At 38.3% G+C, this 27792-nt stretch overlaps 1 protein-coding gene across 2 annotated transcripts in view; it reads left to right on the forward strand.

The window, feature by feature from the left end:
• Positions 1 to 27526, forward strand: part of CPXM2 (carboxypeptidase X, M14 family member 2) — a 78264-nt gene extending 50738 nt beyond the window's left edge. For both annotated transcript variants that reach the window (XM_061458557.1, XM_061458558.1), the window contains 8 exons: positions 6336 to 6424; positions 11625 to 11748; positions 13064 to 13260; positions 14050 to 14229; positions 15166 to 15463; positions 19734 to 19873; positions 20378 to 20477; positions 25937 to 27526. In XM_061458557.1, the coding sequence (XP_061314541.1) occupies positions 6336 to 6424; positions 11625 to 11748; positions 13064 to 13260; positions 14050 to 14229; positions 15166 to 15463; positions 19734 to 19873; positions 20378 to 20477; positions 25937 to 26190 (1382 nt within the window). In that variant the 3' untranslated portion in view covers positions 26191 to 27526. The remainder of the gene's footprint in view (positions 1 to 6335; positions 6425 to 11624; positions 11749 to 13063; positions 13261 to 14049; positions 14230 to 15165; positions 15464 to 19733; positions 19874 to 20377; positions 20478 to 25936) is intronic.
• The last annotated feature ends 266 nt before the right edge of the window (positions 27527 to 27792 follow it).

Consider the following 27792-nt stretch of genomic DNA (forward strand, 5'->3'; position numbering starts at 1 on the left):
TTCTTGTCCTCCATTATAGCTTTTACCCTGAAGGGGCAATTCCAGAGCTAGTATTTCCCCTTCTGTCTTGAAAGGACCAGTGGGCTGTCGGAAAGTAGTGATCTATCCCAAATTCCTGTGCTGGTTTGCAGAGGATCCACCCTATGACACAGGGCATGAGGCTCAAGGAAGAACATAGGTACTTGAAAAGGAAAGAGAAAAAAATGTTGATATTTGAAAAAGTGATTTTTATTAAGTGCAGCAGTTATTTACACTTGATTCTCATTTGCACATACACCCATACAAGGCCAAATTCTGCTTTGCAGTGTTAGCATTTGTCACCCTTCAGCTTCACAGGGCTGTATCAGTGGGTGAAACTGCTACCAAGGTAAGACCATAGCTGCACTTCCATCAGCACTCCAATGAGTGCTATTCCAGCTTGTTGCAGGTCTTGGATTAGCATAGAAATGTAATCAGTGCTTCTTCCTGGTATTCATTTATTGAGTTAATTCCCTGCGGTTGCTGATTCCATTTATCCCTGAAAGAAAATACCAGAATCATTCATTGAGAAATGCATTGGGAATTGGGTGTGTTTATTCAAAATGTAATTGGACTGAAAGAACTAGTAGGTTTTGATAAGCTGCCTACCCATCCTTTTAGCTCAGAAAGAACTGATGTTCCTTTCTTCTAGCTCATTTTATCCATCGCACACAAGGCTCCTAGAGCAAACCTGGTCCTCGGCTTGCAGAGGCCTGTTTTCTTCCTGTAGGACATATGTAGTTCCCTGTAACTGGATTCCTCACCCTTTATTAGTGTCTTACTTGTTCCAAGTTAGATAACTCACTGGTGTGATAGTGCTGCTCTGATACACTGTATTGCAGTGTGACTAGAAATGAAGTCTTCTTTTCTGACGGAGTTTTCCACTATAAAACTGAGCAAGTCTCCTAAGTTCAAAGTCAGGAGGTGGAGCTCTGTCAATTCAAACACCTCTGTCCTTTCCAAAGCCCAAAGACCTATGAAAGAAGTTATGTGATGCTCAGTTTCCTTGAATACCTGCTGTGGGTTTGATTATATTTGCACTCTGTGTGTGAACATACAAGAAATCACGTTGTCGAGAGCAGCAGTTTGGATGTGGTTTAGGACTCCCATGCACAGTGTCCTGAGGAAACAACAGCGACAGGCAGATATAGGGCATAGGGAAATACCCCAAGAAAAAAGAGGGTGGAAGGAAGGAAAGTAATTTTTCAGAACTGTGAATTTCTTGTGTTTTAAACTTATAATGTTAGGGTTTCTATCTTTATTAATCCCTGAGTAAATGCAGCAATTTGCATTCAGGCTGTGCTGTAGATCAGCTTTCCATCACGTAGGCTCACAAGGGAGGGTAAGAAAGGAATACCAGATAAAGGATAAACCTCAATAAGGTATTAATATTCTAGGAAAGCTTGTTTGCATCGACAGAATGAGATGGCAATGGTTAGGACCCATTCCTGTGGTTTGTGAATATACCTCCTGCCTATGCATGGTGTACCAAGAGTTGGAAAAATCATGAGAAATTACTATTTAGATAACTGGAGCAGAGGAGTTACTGATTAGATAATCTGTATTACATAAAATGATGGTAATTTCAATCAGTGAAATATACTACTTATACATTTTTGGTCTATTGTAGGCTAGTCTTGACAAACAACCTTTTTCTAACCTATTACAGGAGCTCTACAAAAAAAGCTGTGTTATCCAACTGTGTCAGCACTGTCTTTCAGATGGGAGAAGTGATTTGCTGTTTCACCAAGGGAAAAACATTTAGCTGATGCCAGAAAAGGAAAAAAAGGGAAGATGCCATAAAAGCCTACCTATAGCAGAGGATCAGAGGTGCCATTCCTCACTGGGGAAAAAGAAGACAAAAGCACCAGCATTTAATTCCCTCTCCATTTTCCCAAAATGTTGGTATTTACATAGGCATAGACTGATACACACAATCTTTTGCAGTTGCCTCAGAGGGCTGGATGTACTTTCCGTGCCTCTTCTTTCTTGAACCTAAGGAAAATCAAAAAGAAACTGCATATGATCAAAAGTACCCAGAGATAGGAGAGAGAAAATTAGCTGAGCTCTTCATGCATTTATTTATACTGTAGAGTATTCAAGGCAATGGGCAATTATTTTAATGGAATAAATTTTTTATTAGATTTAATTTTTAATAATTCTTATATAGAAAGCTATCATTGGTATCATGATTATGCCATCACTTTCAACCCATGATAAAAAATGAACTCTACTATGTAATGGAGTGAGGTGTTTTGCAGAGGATGCACCATTTGGTTTTAATTTCCTTGCTTGTCTCTTATTGCCAGGCTACCTGGTTTTCTAGTGCTCACCTTGTATAAAACGGTGACTTTCTGCAAGTATCTTTCACTATAAGTGATATTGCATAAATTCAGCTAACTGCTTGCGAGAGTAATTTGTGCTTAGAGTGACAGTCTGCACTTATGTTCTGCTTTGTCATTGCAAAGCTAAAACTTAATATTGGGCAATGTAATATTTTTTGAAGAGTTTGCTGGGTAAAAATGAGACCATATTCAATCATTCTCCTGGGAAAAGCAAATGTATTCTGGTTCTCCATACTTATCAAGACGAATGTGTAGCTACCCCCAGCAATGCAGTGGTTCTCATTAAAAGATTTTCTTTCATATTTTATTTGTAAAATGGAGTTTTGAGGAATCAGGATGCTTTGGGATGGAATGGACGGTATCACCTAATTCCAAAAGAATTCTAGTTATTATAAGAATCAAACTGTGGGAAATCATTAGAAAAATCAAATGTTGGCAGAAAAATTTAAGAAGCATACTGCAGGCTAAGAGTTTGGGTTTCCTCTCACCCATTATCATCATTCCTCATGCTTAACTGGAATTATTTGTTTGGTATTTGACTATACATGAACATATATAGAAAAGATTCCATGTATGGTTGAAGAATATGATTTCACTGCTGATTTAGTGTGTGATGTTAATGCTCATGACTGCCATGAAATAGATCATGTGGAAAAAAACTAAAAATCATCTGAGTTGTCTGACAGCAGATTTTTTTTTCAGGATTTTTTTTCATGTGTGCTGTCTGTGGCATGTTCAGTTTTGTGAAGACAAGTCAAATTTACTTGTACTAAATGGAAATGAAAATATCAGTCATTTGCAAAATGGCACGGTGAGATTATTAGGGCAGTCTAAAGGATTTAGACTAGAGTTTTATCTAAATCACTTGGATTGACTTCAGTATCTTGTCCACTTTGAGCACCATATGAGTGCCACTTGTGAGCTTGCAAGCTTCATTGATATGACAGCATACAACTTAGTGTAGGACTTCTGTAAGAAAGAAGCACATGAACAAATCATATGGGGAATGGGTGCAGGTTTTACTTAGTAAATGAATTTTGACAGTATTTTTTGTGAGTGTTAATTTCATCTTCAAGTCATTGCAAAGCCCATGTCATAACTTTCTCGTGCCAGCTCAGAGCATACTGAAAACTAAAGGAGGTAAGAAACAACCAGCACCCATTGTTGTTTTTTGAATAATAACTGGAAACCCACTGGAAGCATCAGGGCTCCTCCTCTTGAGGTGCTGTGTAGAGCTGTAATATAACAGAAAATCCATTCTATACATCCAACTGATGAGCAGTCAGTCCTCTGGTACTTTCATGGGTAGTTCCTGGAGCTCTCAGAGAGTGGTTGGGCATTTTAGAGCTTCTTAGGCACTTCTCCATACTTACAAAGAATAGAAATATGAAGGTACATTTACCTACAAACTTAGTTATCTCTAGTGTCTAGTAAAGACACATTAATGATAGAAAAAAACAGTATTCCCCTGTATAAATGGGAGTGCCACAGTTTTGCAGGATCCCTTCTCCTGAGAAGTAAAAGAGACTGAATTAGTCCTGTGAATAAATGAATGCATTTCCCTTCTAATTCTTCCATGGTTTGAGTTTCTTAATCTCTTATTCTCTGTCTTATTAAAGAAAATAATTTTTGCCAAAGTGGACCTAACCATCTGTGCACAAGACTCTACATTTTAGCTTTTAATTTTTCTGCTGCAGCAGGAATACAGTGCTCCAAGCAGACTGACAGTAGAGCCTGGCAGAAATAGGAGTGTTAATTCTCTAGGGAGCTGTCAAATTGTGCACTGTTTTTGAGGAAGGACCGAAGTTACAATCATTCTCACTGTATGATTTTTATACTTATTTTCCACCAACTCTACAGAGTTCACAGTCATTCCCATGATATTAACGTTTGATGTATGGAAAAAGTGCCAGACTTTGAAAGGAATGGGATTAAAGTATTAGGAAAAAAATATCGGCTGCTGTGTATTTTGGCTCATGGTGATAAGGAAAAGCCTTCAATATCCTGGCAGTTTTATGATGTTTATTTTTATATTGTTACAAGAGAGATTTTTACAGTGGTGAAGATATGCTGTGTGGCATTAAACACATTGCCTCCAGAAGGGGAGGGGTTTCGTGATTTACATTTCTCAGTCATCAATATATTAATGAATAATCTCTATGAATTAATATGGGTTGACCCTTTAAGCATTTGGCATTCCAGAATCATCTGCAGCATTAGTGCAGCATTATGGCTGTCAGTGGGCTTGCATCAATTTAGCCTGCAATTAGATTTGAAAGAACACCTGAAAATGCAGTTGAATTATGTGAAACTTAACCCTCTGGATTCTTTGAAACTTTCTTTTAATAAGCAAAGAAATCTTATTTCCTCACCTGATTAGGCTCTAATTTAAATCCATTTCCTGGTGGTCTTGTTACAGAATAAGTTTTCACTGGGAAGGAGAGTCTGCATTGAACAAGCAGATTTTGTTGAGGCAAGGTGGGGTTTTGACATTTTTCAGTCATGTTTTGGAGTAAAGTTCAACCTTCCATCATTTTTGCTGTAGTTTAGAGGATGAACTGGAGACAAGCATGTGAATGAAGAGTAAATAAGTGGTAGAGAACATGAGTGTTACAGTGAAGCTTAATGGAACTTTCATGTTTCATTTCATAAATAACTTAAATAGTTCAAATTTTGCTTTTTTTTCCACATAAGAAAAAAAAAAGAAAAAAACCAACAAAACCCAAACACTTTTATAATTCCATGCAAAGAAGAAATTTGAGCATTTAGAGGTTTAATGTCAAATACGAAGCTTCAAAATGTTGTTATAAGGTATTTTTAAGTTTTCCGTAAATTCATTGTGTTGTTAGAGGATAATATCTGTGTACTCTTCCTACTAAACATTACGCTTATTGTCCCCAAAACCAATCACAACTGATGGGTGATGCCGTTTAGAAAATAGCCAGCCAAACCTTTTTTCTTCTCTAGAGATAACGTCTTTTGATTGTGTCGCAATAAGGCAGGATCATATGTAGGCTTTCATATTTGGCTTTTTTTCCAACAATCTTAAATAAAGATTGTTTTCTGCAAAGAGAAAATTTTTCCTAACAGCCTGACAGCCACTGATTTCACAGACTCAAAATTCCAGACATCCCAGATACAGCAAATTAAGGAATGTGTCCAGTGTTTTCCAAATAGACTTGTTTTTTTCTAAAACCAAATCACAGTAGATTAGACTAAGGAGCACATATACAAAAATGAGCCCTGAGCAGTCTTGGCCTGGTTTGTTTTGTTTTCCAGGTGAAAGGCTTGGAAAGGCAAGGAAACAAATGTTTTTGTTCTATCCACATGTTCTCCTTTGATACTTCAAGCGCACAAATTATAACTTGTATCCACAAATTAATGAATATGCTAACTTTAAAGTAACAAAGAGATCCAACAACTGCAAAGAAATGTTTAGGAAAGTAATCAGGAATGATTAATATTCACAGTAGAGCCTTTCAGTACTTTGCAAGCAGAGCATAGACTCTGAAAATACTCATCCAGAAAGCTAAAAGATAATTCCTTCTAATAGCAAATAAATCAAGTAGACAAAAAACATTTACTGGGGCTTTTTCTTGAGTTGTGATTTCCACCCCCCACCCCTTATCTTGTGTCTAACTCATTTTGCAGTGTCTTTTGCTCTCCTCTATAGCTGAAGGATGCCCTACTGTTTTTCTCTTGACATTAAGATTTTTGTGCAGACTAGTTCTCTAGCAAGCTGATTCCTGCTGTCTCCTTCCTTCTGTTTGAATCTATGTGAGATGACTTGTGCAGTAATTAGAAATATTTCAAATTTGTTGGGTTTTTGACTTTTGCCTTTGAAAGATGTTTTAAATACATATAGGCACTTGGAATTCAGATTTCCACATTCTTTGAATGCGCTATGATGGCTAAGCATCTTTAAATCTGACATTCATAAGCGCATGAAAATCTGTTTATTTCTTTCCTCAGACCCAAATAATTATTACCACAGGAGAAACGAAATGACAACCACAGATAACCTGGACTTCAAGCATCACAACTACAAGGAAATGAGGCAGGTAGGCAAAGAAGCTGGAGTGTGATCTCTTAGATGGAGTGTGGATGGGTGCAGGTTTTTGACGTTGTGGAGTCTGAATTCTACACTGTTAAATATATTACTAAATAGTGTCTGAAATCAGACTAAAAAAATCTTTTCCCTTAATTTAATCTGTTAAAAGAAGTAATTTATTAAAATCCCAAAGTCTTAATTTGTACATCATTTAACCTAAAACATGACTACATGGCAGGGGAAGTATTTACATATCCTGTGCCATCATTTTTCTTCCATCTGTATTGGAGTGGTGAATGTTAGTGGTTACTCCTTTCTTAGTCTTAGTCATCAGAATTCTTCTGCATTTCAGTGGGTTTAGAAAATCAGAATGAACCATACAGTGTCCAATTCTGTTTTCACAGTTGTGAAAATTTATGCAAACACGCACAAAAAAAAAAAACACTACGAAAAAAATCGTGCTTCATATCACCACAGGCATAAGTGTGGGTTGTCCTAAAGAAATATTTCTGCCCACTTTGTCTTCGAATGTAAAGTTAACATGTTTGGACTTGAAGTGTGTGAATCATTTGCTGTGTGCTGAATTTTCAGTGTATTTATACTGCATGAATCACCATTCATCTTTATTGAGCAATTGTGTACTGAGTCACACAATTATTTCGGTAGAGATTTCATGGCTTATATTTCTTAGCACAAAGACTAAACAAATAGACACTCAATTGGCATAATTACTGTCAAGAACAATAAAATAAAGTGTATTTTTACATTCCTGTTGCAGAAAGACAGGTTAGTCAGGTTAGAAATACCTTCAGGAAAAAGTGGAATGTTTTTCCACTTTTCATAAAAGTAGAAAATTTGCCACTATGGCTGAGAGCTTGTCAGTTGTGAACTGGCTTTGACTGTGCTTTCCCAATTGCTGGCTCTCTTTTTGTCAAAATAATGGATTTATTTAGAGCTTATTGGATTCTACTTCAGTTCTGCTGCTGGTAGGTGGGATACTGTGGGTTGGGTTGCAACAAGTCTTGTATTCCAAAAACTATTTTTGGAACTTCATAGTTTCTGCCCTGAGAGGAAAATGGAAAAATGACTGTTGATATCTAGAGTCAACTTGATTAGTGTGTGTGCATTATTGTCAGTTTTATTAGCTACTTCACTACCAACCAACATAGAAAACCCCTGTTCTTTGAAGTTATTTGTCATGAACAGTAAAGGAAAAAGAGAGGATGTTCCCTGGGCTGTGTTTTGGAAGCATGTATTACATAGTAACATGTCATGTCTTTATGAGAGGGAGACATTTCATCAGTGCCAGATTATTTTAATAGAACTCACTGTTTAGGAAGATGGAATTTATAATAAGAGTACATCTAGTACATATAAGAGCAAGTAGTGATAGGACAAGGGGAATGGTTTAACCTTGTCTCTCTTGAGGGGAGATTGAGATGAGCTCTTAGGCAGAAGCTCTTCCCTGTGAGGGTGCTGAGGTGCTGGCACAGGGTGCCCAGAGAAGCTGTGGCTGCCCCATCCCTGGCAGTGTTCAAGGCCAGGTTGGACACAGGGGCTTGGATCAACCTTCCTGGGTTGGAACTGGATGAGCTATATAGGAAGCTGTTAAAATGGTTGATAAAGAACCCCAGAAATAGTTTGAGATGGATATTTGAGTACAACCTTGTCTTTGAACAACAAACCCAGATCATATGTTTTTTAGGAAATGGGATTGTTAATTTTTAAATACATACTAGATGTGACTTTTACCTTTGGACAAGCCACTCCAAGCACCCCTGAAGTCTTGTGTTACTTTTCATGGTCACCTGTGATTATGGACTCAAGGTAATCATAATACACAACGTCAAAGACCAGTGTGTGTGTTAACGATTGAACAGGTTTAAGTGTGAAAGAAACAAATGTAGAACATCCTAGCCTGCATGCAATGCCGGGTTGACAGTCGTCTCTATCTGATAGTCTCCAAGCTCAAGAAGGAGGTACTTTTTGTTTTGGCTGGCAGCAGAACGAGAAATACAGAGATCTTGGTAGAGCCAGGTTAACACTTGGATGTGATCTTAAGGGTCTTTTCCAACCTAAATGATGCTATGATCTCCAGAGAATAGCCCTAACCTGAAAGGCATTGACTGAGAGTCCTTTTACATCCTCTAAGTGTAGATGGCACTTAGACCTACATTTAATACACCTCTTCTGCAAAATAAAGGAATTGGGCCTTCAGAAACCAGTGTTCCAGGCTTTTTCAACAGCTGCATGCAGTCTTTTTCTAGGATCCAAATAAGGCAAATAATTGGTAGTGACAAACAAATAAGAACTGTCAAATAAGAACTGTTAGTGATCGTAATTGTGAAAGTGTTTTACAGTCCTGCTGGTTGTTAATAAAGCCCCGAGTGACTGTTATCATCAATTGTCTTTGACAGTTTGTAGAAAGCACAAAGAAAACACTGACATTTCAGGTGACCTATTGTGCTGGCTGTAGGAAAACCAGAGATGAAATATGTTAATTTTCAGTACTGTATTTACATATAAACATTCAACTACATTACTATATCCATACTGTTATCAAAAGAGCCACAGTCAAGTCTACTACAGAGGCCCTGATTCAGGAAAGATTCTTTGTTTGACTCAGAAGTAATCACATGGTTGCAATTAAAGAGGTGATGGGGAGTTTACTGAGGCCAATAGAAATATTTCCAGTAACTAATATATGAACTTGGTTCTAGGCGTTTTTCTTGCTTATAATGAACTTTTAACATACTTTGCTTTCCTAAATTGATGCTCTTGGTGTCCTCTGCACGCTGAAGTGACAGGCATGTTAGGAAAGCTTTTGATCTGCAGCTTTATTTCAGAGACATCTCTGACATGACAGGCTCAAGCTCATCTTCCTTATTTCGTATCCTGGGGAGCTGCATGGATGCAGCAATACATCAGCAAGGACGAGTTTCCAGCAGCTTGAAGAGATTGTATCGAGAGGAATTAATAAACATATGTCTAAGACAAAAACATTATTTATACGTTACAGAAAGCCATTTTTAGCTTCCTACAATAGACCTTCTTTTAATGCAGTATCTGTACTCATTGGCAGAGTGAAAAAATAATATTTATCTCTATTGGAGAAAAACATAGTATTTGATCCAATAATAATCTTTTTCATCTAGTTGCCAGAAGGACATAAGCTAATAATCCCCATGCAGCAGACCTTGGCTAAGTTTTGGTCTGTGATACTTTAGAAAGAGCTCCATAGCTCCATATCCATTGGTAGTATTTTTGGTTCATTAAGAGCAGGTTGACCCCAAAGTTTTAAGGCAGTATGTCTTGGAAAGTTAGTAAATAACTCATATCAAACACTAGAAAATGTGAGTGGCCTCCGGCTTCAGCTTTGTGTTTCAGCTGGAACAAATGATGAAATACCCACTTCTGCATGCCCAGAACGCTAAGACGAGTTCCATAGAAACAGATGGGTATTCCATCATACCAGCACACTGATGATGATGACAGTGATGAAAAAAAAACAGATATGAAACTAGACAATACACTGAAGGAGCAGAACTGACTGTATTTTTTAAACAAGTGCTGAGTTTAGATTTGCAAAAGAAATTGTTTTTCACATGTATAAACCCAACATGTGAGATGAGCAAACATACAGGAATAGCATCTTTTCAGTCTCTTTGCAACATGATTATAAATAGAAGTGAAGCCTTTTATGAGAGGAATTTTAATGATCTTCCCAGTGTGAATTGTGCTTCCGCTTAGATTTCCTAAATGTTGGCATGGGAATCAGACACATCCAATAATTGCATTTCTTTAAAATCATGGGCCCTGTGATCATCCAATATTGTTTCTAAATGAGCACTATGTGAGCAAAGAGTTTTGTTGTGCTACAGTATTTCTTCATTAATGTATGCTCCCTTGTTTATGAAAAGATTGTCTAATTAATAGTCCCTAGGGTTCCAATTTACAGTAAAGTCCTTATTTCATTAATGCCTTCCAATGAATAAAAATGGAGACAAATTCTCATCATTTACAGCTATTCACAATAACTTCTTATTATTAACACAGATATTTCTAGTCTTGTTTGTAAATTTTAACATTTACCTGAAAAGCCACAGTAAAGTTATGTGACAGTTTAGACTCCAGGTATCCTTACCTGGATGACATCTGTATTAGCTTGTTGGTTTAGGCAGAACTACCCTTAACCATGACCTCCCAAGTGCGCTTCAGTAGTGTCCTGGGTTCAGTAAGCACTAAGGCAATTTGATTCTATTTTGACTATGTCATGCAGTATCTGCAGAAAAAGTGAATAGAATAGATTTTGATGGGATGAATGCCTTCAGACAGGCTGTTGGCATTTCCATTATTACTTCTGGGTTTTTTTTCTGAAACATCATAAGCAAATTCTGAGGAATCTGTTATTTACTGAAGGAGTACATCCTTCTGTTTATGGAGTCATTCGGATTTTATCTGTTTCATTATTTTACCCATGTCAATGCTGCCTTAGTTAACAATTTTCCCACGTGAGATTTCATGTTGTAATAGAAGAAGGGTGGGCTTGGTTTCGACGTCAGTGGAGGTGGGTGTAATAAGAATTTACTGGGAAATACAGGTTTAAAATGATGTCCTTCTCTCTTCATTTGTTTTGAATTAAATCACTGCTGCTAGGGGAAAAGGAGAGAGAAACCTCCTTCACTGGGTAGTGTCTGTGGCAACCTGCAATCCTCATGCAACACCATGCCACTAAACGCTATGGGGCATCTCAAATCCCTTAACTGTATGCCCACAGAGAGCAAAGAAAGGAATGTTAAAACAGCTAATTATCCTCCTCTGCATAATGTTTTTGAAGTGTGATTTACTACTTCTTGATGGTAAAGTAGTATGTTTTCACTGGTTTTATTCCTACTGGACTTCCCTCTCACATCCTGAATTTTGTGAGAATATTACAAATACATCTGATAAGAAATAACTTGAGCATCACCTGTGCTGTGGTGTTTCAGCAGACAGGATTCAGCTTGCTCTGGCTGAAAAAGCATTATGGTGTGTTGTAGCAGAGCCATAAATTCATTAAATAAATATAAGGCTTTTGCAACTAAGAAAAAAATCAGAAAAGAAAATGAAGAGTTTTTTTTCCACAACCAATATGGAGTGAAACAATTAATGGCAGATCTATTTTGATTCGGTGTTGTCTAACTATATGTCTTTTTTTTTTTTGTTGGCAGTTGATGAAAACTGTGAATAAAATGTGCCCAAATATCACACGGATTTATAACATTGGAAAAAGCAACCAAGGACTGAAGCTGTATGCTGTCGAGATTTCTGACAACCCAGGAGAACACGAAGTTGGTTAGGATTTAGTCTAACTAAATCTGTTGAAGGGTGTTAGGATTTGGCTTTTTTTTTTCTCTCCTCATTCTCTGTATCTGCAGTAATTATCACTGATGGGATTATATTCATGGCAGCAAAGATTTCAAATGTGTGTGGGAGGAACTTCAGCGCTGTATTTCTAAATTGGGAAGAGGAGGGTGAGCACAAATAGAAAGCATTTTGAATGTGGGATCAAATTCTTTAATGATAATAAGATTTATTCTTTACAATAACAAAATAAAAGTGAGCTTTAGTACTGGAGAATGGATTTTAGTTGTGGGGGTTTATGCAGCTTTGGATAGAAATTTACCTTTTTTATATGGGGTAAATGCATTGCAAAAAAGGACAAGTCAAATCTCCCAAACCATCTTTCACTGGTCAGTGTTGGGGTACAATTTTCTACAGTGATATAATTCTTCAGAATAGGAACTCATTTGGTCTTTTGTCCTGCTGTCAAGAAAAATAAGGATCTCACTACAATTGAGCCTGAGGCATCTGGAATAAAGATGTCTTGTGCTTTGCCATGTCCATAAGTACCTGGATATGTGGTTGTCCTACGCGAGGAAGGAGCTGGTGTTAGACTGCAGCCTGTGAATCTCAGATGTTAACACCAGAATAAGTAATCTAGTTTGCCTTGTCCACTTCATTTGAGAGTCCTGCAGAAAACATGCAAGGAGTGTCTCATGGGTCCAGACAAACTGGGAGGGTGAATCCAGCCACAAGCCATAGCTTGGGCAGTTGTTGATGTTTGGGTGTGTTATTCATACAAAGGACAGCTAAAATATAGGGTTTTTATCTTAACAGCTGGTATTAGTCCTAATCACATCTGAATTATTTTGTAGTTGAGTGCAAGTATTGTTGCATTATTAGTGAAGGAAAAGGGATGTGTGAAGTTAGAGATCAATTATGTGCGGTTACTGGCTGTTATCTTTTAAGAGTCTTGACCTCTGTCCCAAAGAGCTACTGGCAGTGTAATATTCGTGCTATTTTTAGACTATCAAAACATTTAAAATCTACCTGTAAAATGGAGAAACTGTGAATGTAATTAAGAATGGAAAGTGGTCTTTGAAGTGTTTACAAATTGGCCGTAGGTATCACTGATATATAAGTCTTCTTCTAAAACAGCAACAAATAATCACTTGTTTCTGCAAAGTTATATGGTCATCTATCATTTCTTCAGTTAATACATTTCTCCAGTTCTCTATCACTGAAATGTTGCTGATTGACATCAATGAAGTCTGGTTAGATGCTTGATTTCCTGCTTTGTCTACACTTCTCCATGTGTTTTCAACAGGTGAACCAGAATTCCGGTACATTGCAGGAGCTCATGGGAATGAAGTGCTTGGACGTGAGCTAATCCTTTTGCTAATGCAGTTTATGTGCCAGGAGTACCTGGCTGGGAACCCACGCATTGTACATCTAATTGAGGATACCAGAATCCACCTCCTGCCCTCAGTCAATCCAGATGGATACGACAAGGCATATAAAGCGGTAATATGATTATTTGATGAATGAAATGTGCTCCTGTTGTCATTGTTTTCTTTTTCAAAGATCATATTTTAGAAGCAAACAAAATTAAGAAGTGATTAAATGCATCAAACATAAACCACTGAAACAGGAAAAAGAAAGCTGTGTGACATTGGGTAACAAGGTGTATATGGAAAGGATGGTCACAATGAATGCCAGGACAAACCATACTGAGGTGTATAGATCAATGGGAACACTGTTATGGAAAATGGAAAATTCATGCAGTCTGTTTCTCATGAGAAACCAAGCTAAGCACATGAAAATTTGCATTCCTCCACAGCTGAAACTTAATAGTGTGTTTAAGGAGAGCACAATGTGTTGGGCATCATAATAATTCAGTCTGGAAGAAGACAGGCACCAGGAGGAAAAGTTGCAGGGGCTGGTCGAATGCACTGGAAAATCTCCCAAGGCAGTCTGTAGAAGACTGGAATACAGAAGTCCCACTCACAACCATGGAAGGGAATATATGCTATCTCCATTGCCACCCAGTGGAAAATCAGTCTGAAATAAAAACCACAACATTTAGGCTAACCCCAAGTAATTTGTCATGGGTTTTGTTTCACTTTATACAAGATTTCATACAAAATCAAAATAAGTCAATTACTTATTTCAGTTAACTAATTAATCCTTCCATTTCTCTGTATAGGATTTTCTCTGAAACATCCCCAAACACTTGGCTGAGAGCTCACATGTTTTTGTATTCTTAAATGAATTTTTACATTGTTTTCCCCTTGTTCCTTTCTTTTATCTAAGGGTTCAGAATTAGGGGGCTGGTCTTTAGGACGATGGACTCAGGACGGCATTGATATCAACAATAATTTCCCTGATTTAAACTCTTTGCTCTGGGAGTCAGAGGATCAGAAGAAGAGTAAAAGAAAAGTTCCAAACCATCACATCCCTATCCCTGACTGGTACCTGTCTGAAAATGCCACCGTGAGTAAGGCCAGAGAGAGGGAGCACAAAGGCTGGGGCATGTTGAAAGATTGAGCTTTATGTTTCTCAGTAAATCGATAACTTTCAGGTGAAGCTACATACATGATCTAAAGTACTTGCCTAGGCTTCCTCATTAGTCAATGGAAACAAAAGTGCACCATGAAAGTATTATTCACCTCCATATTTTACAGGCAGTTAGAATGGGAAAGAAACTGCTTCCTGGAGGATTTTCTTTTCCCCCTGGTGTTGTGAGAACCTGGACGACTCAAGGCTGTGAACCAGGCTTCTCCTTAGGTTTGCAGCATAGTTGAGCTCTTTGCAAACTCAGTAGCCATAAAGAAGTCTCTTGGGGGTTTCTTATTTGTTCTTATTTGAAATGTATTCTTGTCTGAAATAACACAGTAACTGCTGAGGCATACACAAAACCAATGCAGTGGCTTAGGCTAAAGTCATTTATTGAATTGTAATGCTAAAAATTTAACTCATTTTTGCATGGCCTTTTAAACATAATGGCAACTATTTATAGTGGCTGAAATTCCCCGAGCTTGAGGGGAGCTATTGCGGTTCTGTGGGCTTTAGAAATATTTCTGGTTTAAAAATCCCTTACTTTGAAAACTGATTTCAGCTGAGAGCAGGGTGGAGAAGTGCCAGGATCTGATCACTGTTGGTTGCTGCTCTTGACCTTACTCTACATAAGTGTTCCTGCTGCATAAATTACCAATATTAAGGCTTTGATAGCTTTTATATCAGAGATTTCCAAGGCATGGCTGGCATGCACCATAATTTTAGGAAGCCTTTCTCCTTGGACACGTCTCTTGTACTGACTGCTCACTCTAAGCTAAGGAACTCAGCAGGTCTCCTGCATCTGGTTACCTTTGATAGGAGATTATCCAATATCAGAGCTTGAATCAAAGCTGCTGTTTCTTTTCCTCCCAGGTGGCAGTGGAGACAAGGGCAATAATAGCATGGATGGAAAAAATTCCTTTTGTGCTGGGTGGCAATTTGCAGGGAGGGGAGCTTGTGGTGGCATACCCCTATGACATGGTGAGATCCATGTGGAAAACCCAGGATTACACACCTACCCCAGATGACCATGTCTTTCGTTGGCTTGCATATTCCTATGCTTCCACACATCGGCTGATGACAGATGCGAGGAGGAGAGCGTGTCACACAGAGGATTTCCAAAAGGAAGATGGCACTGTTAATGGAGCATCCTGGCATACCGTGGCTGGAAGTAAGCGCCTATAGAAACAGCAATTAGCATTACCTTGCTAAATAGGATAATGCCATCACTGCCTGGTGTATGTTGCAGAGGCAATGGTGGTAAAATGTGTCCTAAGAGGAATATTGCCCTATCTGAAAGTCTGTTTACTTTATTTCATCAAGTACCAGTATTGAAGGAAACTGTGTCACTGATACCTGGCAACCAATTTCATTTACAGCTGAGGTTTCCAAATGAGCACGTGCAATACATTAGTTTTACAGATTTTGTACATTCAAGGGGGTTTGCTAGGAGAAAACCAACCCACCCCAAACCCACCAGTGGGGGAAACCTGTCAGTGTTTGCCATCTTGGGAGATGCCAACAGAAAACTGCTGCTGGACACGAAAGGTGTAACCAGTGTCAGAGCAATAGCATTGACTCCACTGAGACATTCCAGTGGTCCTCAGATGAGAAAATGATGATTTCAGCCTCCTGCTTGCTGAACTCAGCCACAGATTCAACCCGAATTGTAAAAACATGCCACAAAAAGCTGCTTTCCAATTTTTACACAATGTGGACGCCCTTACACTTAAACTTTGCATGGGCTCCATTGCTTCTGGCATTGCTTCTGCCAGAATAAAGTACAGGCTGAATTATTCACCATATGCCCAAGCCTGTCACCCTGTTAAGGAGCATGAAGGAAGAGCTGTCTCCTGCACTGCAGACAGAGCATCAGTTTTTAGGAAAGCCCAATTAGAAGCACATTTTTAGCAGCATAGGTAGGCATAGTTATCTGTATGGGTGAACACTTCAAGCAGCCTCAAAATCAGGCACTTTGTTGATTCATCACAGTCCTGCTCAAAACCTTTGTTTTATATAAACCAATCAGTTAGACAACATATTCTATGAAATTAAGAAATGATGTGCATCTCCCATCACTTGAACGAGAATAACTGCAGCAGTAATGGCAAACAGATGCAAGTATGCGTCTGTGCAGACCAGGTTTTATTGGAACTGGCTCGTGTTTGTAACTTGCAGGTAATTTCACTGCATAAACATCTCTAAATTTTGGATATGGCTTTTATGGCTCTTATGTTGGCCCCTGTAAAGTTAGTCCTGGCCAGTCTTTAAAGACTAGAGCCAGGAATTAACTTCCCAAATATTTCTTCAGGAGGTTAAAACATGTTGGGTGAATTTGCGGGGAAAGATTGGACTCTTAGATCACAATGCCAATGCCTGACAATGCATTTCTACAGCTTCCTGCTAATTCCCAAAATACCCTCTCTGCATGCTAGCTTGACTGCTCAATTATCTCATTTATAAGTTTAATTTCCCCGTTATAAGAAACATGATTGTGAATTGATCCAGAAAAGATGACATTGGCCATGTCACTAACAGCTGCCAGACTGTTTCAATAAGTAATGATGTACAATATAGATGCTCAGTAGTATCTTGATTTCTTACTAACAATTGTATATTGGATTATGTTCATCTGATTTGTTATATTGATTTATGACGTTTCTCAATATACTTTACATCCTGCTCTCTTATGTTACTGTAAGACTTCCAAGATTGTCTGTGAGAAAAATGCTGGAATGTTGCTTTTACTTTCAGTTCTTTACACCTTGGATTCCAGACTTAAACCTCAAAAGATGTGGTTTCCATTTGAACTCAGCCTCCAACCTGCAAGATAGTTTTAGACTTCTTGTCTACTTAGACAAATGTAGGAGAGTGATTTGTATTGCAGGTATATACATATATATGCATACATATATATATGTCTATATATATGTAGTGTACTGATAGGATAAGGGGTAACAGGTTAAAACTTAAACAAGGGACGTTTAGATTGGATATAAGGAAGAAATTCTTTACTGTAAGGGTGTTGAGGCACTGGAATGGGTTGCCCAAATAGGATTCCAGATTTGAAGACAAATTTAAGCTATATTTTTTTCACTGTAATTCCATGACTATACAGATGTAGTTTTATTGCTCCACTTCTACTATTTCTTTACCTTTCAGATCAACGTGTAGCACTTTCTTCTGCTAAGCTTCTGCTTGCTTAATGTCTGAGCCAAAGGTGGCACACCACTATGCCGCTTGTAGAATGCCCTTTGGTTGGGTGGCACCTTCTTGCTGTGCCACAGCTTGAAGCCACCCATCTTCTCCTCATCCACCTGCTACCTGGCCTTGCAGTGATCATGCACATAAACTTTTCACTGCTGATGACATGGGAAAACTTATAAGGGATTTTTCTAATTCCTTTTCAGCACCAGACAGTCCCTAAAGAAGTCTTTGCACCACAGATATCTTGCACGAACACCTCTGTGTTACTTTGAAACCCAGCCATGCTATTTCCTGCACGTATTTTGAACAGCAATCAATGCGAGTTCTTTAGCAATTTTACATTAACGTTTCTGCTTGGGTGAACTGCACAAAGACAAAGAACAGATGAAATTCATTTTATTTCCAGTGTTTTCAAGGCTGTATTTGCGTGTTCAGACACTTCACAGAGTTACTCTTGGCAATGTAAAGCCGTTTTCTTAAATACATGTATTTAAACTGAGCAATTACTGTGTACTGCAAAACATTTCACAACAGATTAATCAGGATGTGATACATTATGTGAGGGGAAAATAATCATATCTGTTTCTCAAACAGAGAGGAAGCATGTTTATGCAGAGTAGCATATGCCACTGTCTGATATTTAGGCTTTCCTCATCCACAAAACTGAACAACTTAACATCTGCATTATACAATCCTCTTGCTCCTTATCCAGAAGGCACTGAGGGCTCGTTAAATACCTGACTACTGCACTATGGTAACTGGATAGGACTAGGGGGTTTTTAACTCTTTTCAATCAGAACCACTTGGTGAATGCATTTGCTGCTAATCTTTGACATTTAAAATACGTTTCATGATCATAAGTAAACATGTTTTAAAATATATTTTTATTAGAAATGCAGGTGGAATAGGAAATGAATCTCACATCATTTATTCCTCTGGTGTTCATGTACTTACATTATCTGTGTGATTGTGGAGAACTAATAAATGGAATTTCCCAAGGGAAAAAAAATTGTGAGAAATGGGAGAGAAACCTGAGAATGAAAATGTTTGAGATCTGTGTCTAAAGGCAGAGTACCTTAAGTGCCCAGGACCTTTGCAAAGGTCACAGTGCTTTCTGTAACGTAGACTTAAACTGCAGCTCCTCAGAGGTCAGAGGCATTGCGATTCCTGGGTTTTGATTAGGACATACTTCTCATGGAAATCCCTGTTGCAGCACAATAGTGCAACTCCAGTCCTCTACAAAGCCGTAATATGGTGTGCTGGTTTTGGCTGGGCTGCTGTGAAGTTTCTTCACAGTAGCTGGTATGAGGCTATGGTTTGGAATTGTGCTCTAAAAAGTGTTGATCACAAGGAGTTATTGCTGAGCAGTGCTTGCAGAGAGTCAAGGACTTCTCTGTTCTTCACCCCACCAGTGAGGAGGCTGGGTGCGCTCAAGAGTTGGGGGATACAGTCAGGACAGCTGACTCCAACTGACCTAAGGGATATCTCACACCATATAGGATATGCATAGCTCAGCACATAAAGCTGGGGGAAGAAAGAGGAAGGGAGGGGGATATTCAGAGCGATGGCATTTGTACTCACAAGTTCATCAATAGAATCACTGAATGGTTTGTGTTGGTGGAAGGGACCCTAAAGCTCATCCAGTTTCAACCCCCTACCACAGGCAGGGACACCTTCAACTAGAACAGATTGCTCCAAGCCCCCGTGTCCAACCTGGCCTTGAACTCTGCCATGGATGGGGCAGCCAGAGCTTCTCTGGGCAGTCTATTCCAATATCTTATCACCATCATAGTGAAGAATATCATAGAAACTTTATCTGGAATGACTTTAATTTGTTTGTTCATTTGTTTTCTGCTAAATTTCTATTTCCTTTAAGTTTTGAGATGGCAGAAGGACGCCATTCTTTGTGGCAAAGGAATTGGGGATGTGGTGCTGGGGTGACACAGTGCCCTATGTTGTCATGGTGTAATATATTCTGTTTTGAGTGTATTGATGGGATACTGTCTTTAGAAAGTCTTCTTTTTTTTCACATATATAGCTCTGATGTTATTCTGATGCTTTGATACAGGAGATGTAGCATTTCTAAAAATCTTTTGCCCTGACATCATCTATGCAGTCTAAGTCAGCTATGTTTGTGTTTAAATAAGTTAGATTACTTTGCATAAAGAAATCAGGTCTGATCAATAGGTTAAAAGAAGATATAAAATAATTTGGTTTATACCCCCCACTGACAGGCATAAATGACTTCAGTTATCTGCACACAAACTGCTTTGAGCTGTCCATCTACGTTGGCTGTGACAAGTATCCCCATGAGAGCGAGCTGCCTGAAGAATGGGAAAACAATCGCGAGTCCCTGATTGTTTTTATGGAACAGGTATTTGACAGACGAGTAACTTCTGAGTAATTTGATGACTCCTTTCAGAACGAAAGGGAGTTTGAGGTTTCTGATATTTTTCTTACACAGCTAATTGCATGATTATTGATGTTTGTGTTGGAAACCTTACCCACAAGCAGTGTTAGTGTATCACTTCAGCCAGGCTGTTTTGACCTAGGAGAATAAGGCAATGAAGCTTGTTAAAACTTGATGTGAGTGAAAAGCTTGTTACAAAGGAGTTCTAGAAAAACCTTATGTCTGCTGCTTTATCTGCTTGTTTTATCTACCTCTTGAATTTGATATCTTGGGAATCCTACCAGAATTTGTAAGCTGATTCACAAGTGGCTAATGCCTGAAAGGGTTATATTCTGGGTTAGTAATGATACTTCAAAATTGTGTAAACCATAATATATGTAATTGACATATGGAATTATATGTCCCAACTCTTTTTAACAATAGTAGTGATTGTTGCTGTGCAATATTTCTTGTCTGTTCTTTCACTAGGTTCATCGGGGCATCAAAGGCATAGTAAAAGATGCGCATGGAAAGGGAATCCCAAATGCTGTTATTTCAGTAGAAGGTGTTAACCATGACATTCGCACAGGTAAAAAAAAACCTCAAAACATCAGTGCAAATGAACAGATTTATGGTTTTTAAACAAAATGCAGAACCTCATTGAACTTTGAACTCTTTTCTGAGAAAAGCCAGCAGATAATATTTGGTCCAAGGAGAACGTTGCAGAAGGAGTGGCAATAGGACAGAGTTTGCGTAAGGGCAGAGTCACTTCTTCCCATGAAGCAGCTGCATAAACAAGAACCAAACTATGGCTTTCTTCTCTAGCCCTCTTCCTCTTTCCACCTCTTAAAGTATTGAGAAAATAGCCTTTTATCTGCCAAAAATCAATAGCCTGAGAAAGGCTGAGTCCATATCACTCTTATTGCTCCTTTTCTCATGTAAAGGTAGTGCAAATCAGAGTAATTATAGCCCTGAAAACCAGGAGTGTATATAAGGCCTTGCTGAGTGAAAAGCATTCCTCTAGCTGTTAGCAGTTATAGGACTCTGAATGTATTGGAGATGTGATTTAGAGCTGTGTCCAGAGGAGAAAGAGCTATTGCAGGGAAAGAGGAGTTTCACAACCTAAAGTACCCTGTAAAACATCACAGCTGTATAAAAGGTCATTTAATGGGGCTCAGCAGAAACACTGCTTTGCACAGGTGAATTTCAGCCCAAAATGTGCATAGTTAAAAAAAATGCTATTTGTCATGCTAGCACAGTTTTGATCTACACCCAGACACAGGTATGTATACTCAGAGCAAACTCTAAGCCTATTTAATAGCTTGGAAAGTAGATATGGCACTAAATAGAGAACTGCTTTAAATAGACACTAGCCAATTACAAGATTAATAGTAATACCTGAAAATTGCTGTTGAGAGGCGGTGGCTGGGACAGAGCCCAGTACTCATTTTGTCTGCGTACTGTGATTTAATACACACAGTCATCAGAGATGCAGCAAAGAAGGAAGAATGAAGAAAAATAGTGAAAGATGTCAGCAGGAGTCTTTAGTGATGGCACTCAAAGTGCTGGTTGCAAAAGGTTAACAACTTTCTGTGGACTTTTATGGAAGGATCACATCATGGTAACTAATCAGAGAAATCTTGTTGGATAGTCCAGGTTTAACTCAGTATTAGAAAGAGGAACACTAGTTTTATATCATTTATATATCTGACTGGCATTCTGGGCCTTTCATTTGCTGCCACTTCCATGTGTTTTGCCACTGAAGTACAGTACATAACGCTTTGACAGGTAAATTATTGATTTCAGGTTATGGACTATCACAGAGCTTTAGATAAGAGACTTCCAAATCTTTAATGTTTGCTACATTAAATTATCTGAGCCAATAATAAAACTTGGAATATCTAACTTAGTTTATGATTAACTTTATCTCAGTGCTACTCTGTTGTAAGAGAAAACACTGAATGACAGATAGTTAATTAGGCAATTATGATTCTGCCTTAAACATTTCCAAATGGGACCACTGGGAAATATTAGCAGGAATTAAAGTAATCAGTTGTTTTTCCTCATTGTGAAAGTCTTGGCAGTCTTGAAAGATTGCCATAAATTGTAGTTTGTATTACCCTGTTAACAAAATTAATATATGCCTCTGGTTGAGGCTGAGTAAATGCAAGAGGGGATTAACCTCCAGCTTTCAGTACGTTGGATTGCCACATGGAAGAAAAACCAACAGTTTCAAGACAGCAAACATGCATACAGAAAGGAGACCCAATGACATGTGTAATAAATGTGCAAGATCCCCAAATCCACCTCATAACACTGGCAAAATCTTGCAGCTATTTACATCTAGACTTAGAGCTGAGCTCCTATGGCTCAAAGCCATCTGTGCTTGTTAGTAAAAATAGAAGTACTTATTCTTTTTAATTTTTCTTTTTAATGAGACATTTAAGCTGACACTGTTTGCAAATCACTTTGTAGATGGGAACATAAAAGGTCTATTTTGTTTTATATTACACAGATAACAATGTATGTCTCATTAGTCTTCGAAACTTCTATGTCTCATTAGTCTTTGAAACTAGAGAATTTATGTTGGAGGCAAAAAGCTAAAATGGCATGTATAACTCCAGTGAAAGAAGGCGAATTGTCAGCGGTCTGCTTTCATTTATACCTTTTAAATTGAAAAATGTATCCATTTGAACCTCTGTGTTGCCTTGATGTAAAAATAGGCCAAGCAGGAGAAAAATTATGGCTGCTATTTCTATTCATGTAAGGTTTTTTTAAAGTGAGCTAAGCTGCTATCTACTGTTTCTTTGATACATTAACATGGTCGACTACCCTGTAGAGCCAGACAAGAGTTATCTATAAAGGTCCTCTAAGAACATTTACTTGTTTGAGAAAATTTCTCTGCTTCATCCCATGGACAAAAACTTCATGGAAAGCACTCTTTATTTGTACTTTCTCTTGGATGTATGATACATTATATGGGAAGAGAGGGTTGCTGACACTAAGCTGACAGTATTAATAGCCTAAGTGATTTTGATTCTGAAGTAAGAGCTTTGTGGAAAATTATTGCATTTTCTGTTGATGCAGATGTAACTATTGATTAAGTTTGGGTGATTACATTTTGTTGCAATTAGATGTGAACTGTGCTTTGTAAGATAACCTTTGAAAAAGAATTCATCAGTCAGATGAACAAATGCACCTGAACACCCCTTTCCTCACGGTGCAAAGGCAGTTTTGTGTGCTGCTTCCTGTAATTGCATTTTGGGAATCTCACAGCATATCTTGATGAAGAAATATAAAATTTCTTTCTAGTGAGCAGAGTTCAAATACAGATGCACATTTCTGTGTGATCTTTTTTTTTGCATACTTACATAATACATATAGTTTTATTATATATATTCTTAAAATATATTTTTTCCACAATTTATAATAATAAAGCATATTTAATACAATTTCACATAGTGTGCAGATAAATTTTTATCAATATTTTGATGTTTCGTATTATTTCATAGAATCATAGAATAGTTAGGGTTGGAAAGGACCTTAAGATCATCTAGTTCCAACCCCCGTGCCATGGGGACACCTCACACTAAACCATGTTACCCAAGGCCTTGTCCAACCTGGTCTTGAACACTGCCATGAACACAGGGATGGAGCATTCACAACCTCCCTGGACAACCTATTCCAGTGCCTCACCCACCCTAACAGGAAAGAATTTCCTCCTTATACCCAATCTAAACTTCCCCTGTTTATATTATCTAACAAAACCCAAAGATTTTGAATAAGTGTTTAGTAACATTTAATAACATTACCCTAAGATAAGCATAATTCTCATAACTCCATCCTCATTCATGGCTGCCTGTTCAGTAGAGAAAAGTTAAGGCTTAGATGTTACATGCATTGGGTGTGCAGTACTATGGCTAGGTTTCTTGGAGAGTCTTTTGCAGGTAACAGAGCATTAGGATAGATTTTTATAAGGTATTTACATTAGTGAAATTGGGTACATCTAAGTGTACACATGACAACTGTAACAAAGGTCTGTCCTTCCACACTCGGAGTGTTCCTCTTAATTGACAGGTTTATGGACTCACCTGGCATATTTGAGTTATAATAATATTATAATAATATTTTTATGCATTTTTATTTTATCCAAGCAGACATGGCAATTCTTTTCCTGACCCAATAGATGGAGATAGATGTAGTCTACCTCCAACCTGCTCCCACTGGAGCCTATTCTTTTAGCAAACCTATTATTTACTACATTTATCTGTATTTTTAATTGTTTTTCTCTTGCCATCTGCTCTGAAATTTTTTATTTACTGCATTTAATCTGATTTAAAAAAAAAGACCTTTAAGCCTGGTATTAAATTCTGGGCAATGACAGCTGTCAGAAATGCTAATGGCTGCTTACTTGTAAATGGAAAGGAGGTAAAAGGCATCCTGCTAACAGCTTAATATTCAGCTTTGTAGTCATTTATCAGCGGTATGTGAACGTGTTGCTTTTTTTCTGGCCTTGTGTGGGGCTGTGGTGAAGCGCTTGTTAAATGTGTCAGAAAATGTGGGTCAGTTTTGAACACCAGGGGCTAAAGCCGGCCTCTGAGCACGGATGCATTCACGGCCACACACTGGGTGATCCGTAGCCTTTTGCCAGCCCTGTAGTATCGCCAGAGCATTTACAGCTACAGATGAGTCCTTTGGGATAAATTCAATAAACCTGGACAGCTTCATGTTTTGTCCTTTGGTTAAGGTGCCAGTGGACCCAATAGTTAAGAGAGAGCTGAATAGAAAGCTTTTTAGAGAGCTCCTCTTAAAAATGCTTGAGCCCTGAGAAGTAGAAAATCTGGATCTTCATCATCACCCCAAGTGGGGTCAAACGGGCTGAAAGAAAAACCTAAGCAAGCTGCTATGCTTATGTTCAGAGACTGCAATATCAGGATATAGTTGGTAATGCTCTTTTAATAACACTTGCAGGTTGCAAACGTGGTTTTTATTTTACCAACCCTTCACTTAAAATCCATTTTTTTTTTTGCATAGAGGTTAGTCTGCTCTTTTCCTAAATATAATATTTTTATGTAAACCATAGTTAGGTTTTTGCAACACACTGCATTGCAAGAAACCCAAAGCTGCCGGTTCGCATTAGTACTAAAGTATCTCCTCATCATCAAGAGATGGTGCATTTTTGTTTATATATAGAATTGCACATTTGAATATGCACTTTCTTTCACAGTTGGTTTTCCCAGGAAAGAGTACAAAACTGACTTTAGATATTAGTGTTTCACCTTTTTCAGTCCACAGCTAATCATATTTGTTATTTAAAATAATACTTAGAAAGAGGTCTAAAGCCATTCTTATGTATGTATGGGTAATCTGAGACCATTTATAAGGAAGAAAGGAGTAATCAAAGTCCTGATTCAATGACGTGTTAAGATATATCTTGCTTTGTCCATGACTACTTTAGTTGATTAGGGTTATTGCTGTTCATGTGCTTACAGGTAAGCAAGTGGTTAAGTACCTTGATGAATTATGCTCTGTAGGAAAATCAGTGTAGTAAAACTCAGTGTAAGATTTTATAGAGGAGGATGCTCAGATCTCTGAGTTGATATTATGCATTCATATGCTTTGCATACTAAATAGTATCAAAACATGTGTGTCAAGGCAGTCTGGCCAGGTTCATGAGAGTGATATGGGTACCTCACTGATTCCTTCAGCAGAATTAGTGTGGAAAAGATCTTTTATACCCCCTTGGGAATCACCAGCAAGGTGACCCTTTGCCTCAAGATGGTTTTGACTTCATCTGACAAAAGTCTTAAGAAAAATCAAAGTCCATTGTCATTTTTCATCATTTGGAAAACTTTTGAGGTGGGTTTTCCTGTAGAGTTGGCAGGACGAAGAACGCTATGTGTGATGGGGGACAGCATCACTGACACCCTCCTGGTGAGAGGATGCAGGCTTGCTGCTTGTGGTGTCGTCAATACGCAGGTATTTCTGTATTCCCATAAACAGCACCTTCCTCAATGCTGTCCTGAAAGCCATCTCTTTTCCTACCAGGAGCCGATGGGGACTACTGGCGCCTTCTCAACCCAGGGGAATACGTGGTGGCCGTGAAGGCAGAGGGCTACACCACCGCCACCAAGACCTGCGAAGTCGGCTACGACATGGGAGCTACCCAGTGCGATTTCACCATCTCCAAAACCAACCTGGCAAGAATCAAGGAGATCATGAAGAAGTTTGGGAAGCAGCCGGTCAGCCTGTCCATCCGGCGGCTCAGGCAAAGGGCTCGGCAGTGGCGGCAGCAGCGATAGACCTCAGCCCAGGCAGAACCACAGCATCCATGAGCTCTGCTTCTATCAGCCTGGCTCTAGTCGTAGTGAGAGTTACATAGCTCCTCTTTCATACATATTTCTCTGCACGAGGCTTTTCTGTTAGTGGAGCTGGATGAATAATGGGGGGGTTCAGTTGGAAAAAAATAAGAAACAAAATTCAAGTTGAACCAAAATAAGCCCCGGGCTGGGGAGAGAGGCAGGATGAATGTAGAAAGATGTTTTGAGTTAACCTGGAATGATTTTTTTTTTGCTTATTGGGTTATTTAATCCTTTGTAAATCTGTTTTCTTTAAAATAGAAAAGAGAGACTTATAAAGAAGTGTTGTTTTGAATGAAAAACTGTAAAACGTTGTTTCTAAAGTATAAAATTGGTATATTTTTGCCTTTCAGAAAGGATTTTACACTCTTTACGTTTTGTTCTCATGTGAGAGAAAAGGAGACAACTTCTGTTGAATATCATTAAAATTTGTGTCAAAATTTCAATTCCCTTTTCCCTGAATTTCCACCTTTTGGCAAGCACCATAATACTTGGGAGAAAAAACCTGATGCAAATAACCCAGCTTAGCTTTCCTGCTTGGGTTTTTTATATTTAAGGATGTTTTGTGGTTCCAGAGTTTAAGGCCACAAATGTTTTTTTCTTCTCTGGATTTTAAGGCTGAGTTTTTACTCAATTAAAAGTAAAAATAAAAAGGGCATGGGATGAGGACCACTTCAGCAATGTGGCATGGCACCCCTTCTCTAACCTGGGAAAGGGACTTGAAACAAAGCCTTTCTTGTCAATACAGCTGGTCATATAGTGTATGAGAGGACAGGCTTGGTCATGGATATGTGCAGAGTTCAAAAATCCACTGATATATTTTGCCTTGATTTTTGGCCTGCCTCAGTTCTTCTGTGCTCATGCACACTTTGTGCCACTGACTTCCCTGAGATGGAGAGGATTTTCTATTCCCCTGCGTGCTCTGCTCATCTTGCCACTCCAGCTGCTGCTGCTTTTCTGGCCTTACAACTCTATGGGAGCAGGATTTGGGCTTTATTATTGGCTTTTGAGTAACAAAATTATTCAGCAGGATAGAATCAAGGTTCAGGAAATATGCAGTTCAGATCTGGGAAAGACCTAAATAAACACAAAGTATCAGCTGGTGAAAATCAATTTTGTTCCATTAACTTCAAAGTTATGACCTTTATTATACCAAATGAAAGGCCAGATGCACGATTTTAGCCAGTCAAAATTCTAGGGCTAAGTAAACATCTCTTCATATGCTTGGTAGAAAGACTGTGGCATACATTTCCAAATAAAATTGTTTAAAGCATTTTAATTGCTATTATAGTTGCCTATTTGATCTGATTCTTGGAAAACACATTCAAAGTGTCATTAAAAACAGAGAAAATACAATGCAAGTAAAAAGCTTACTGTAAAAATACCATGTGCCATCTCTATTAAATCTTTTTTTTCTCGTCAATGGATCTTGTAAACACATAAAAGGAAAAAGATTACAGAATGAATAATATAATCATAGATAGTTTTGCTCTTAAATTTCTTAGACAATTCCAGCCCATGTTTTTTCTGCAGATGCTCTTAAGA

This window comes from Pezoporus flaviventris, unplaced genomic scaffold, assembly GCF_033815535.1.
Source record: "Pezoporus flaviventris isolate CSIRO_AGI_PZ_B2104156 unplaced genomic scaffold, CSIRO_AGI_Pfla_v1 ptg000029l, whole genome shotgun sequence".
NCBI lineage: Eukaryota > Metazoa > Chordata > Aves > Psittaciformes > Psittacidae > Pezoporus > Pezoporus flaviventris.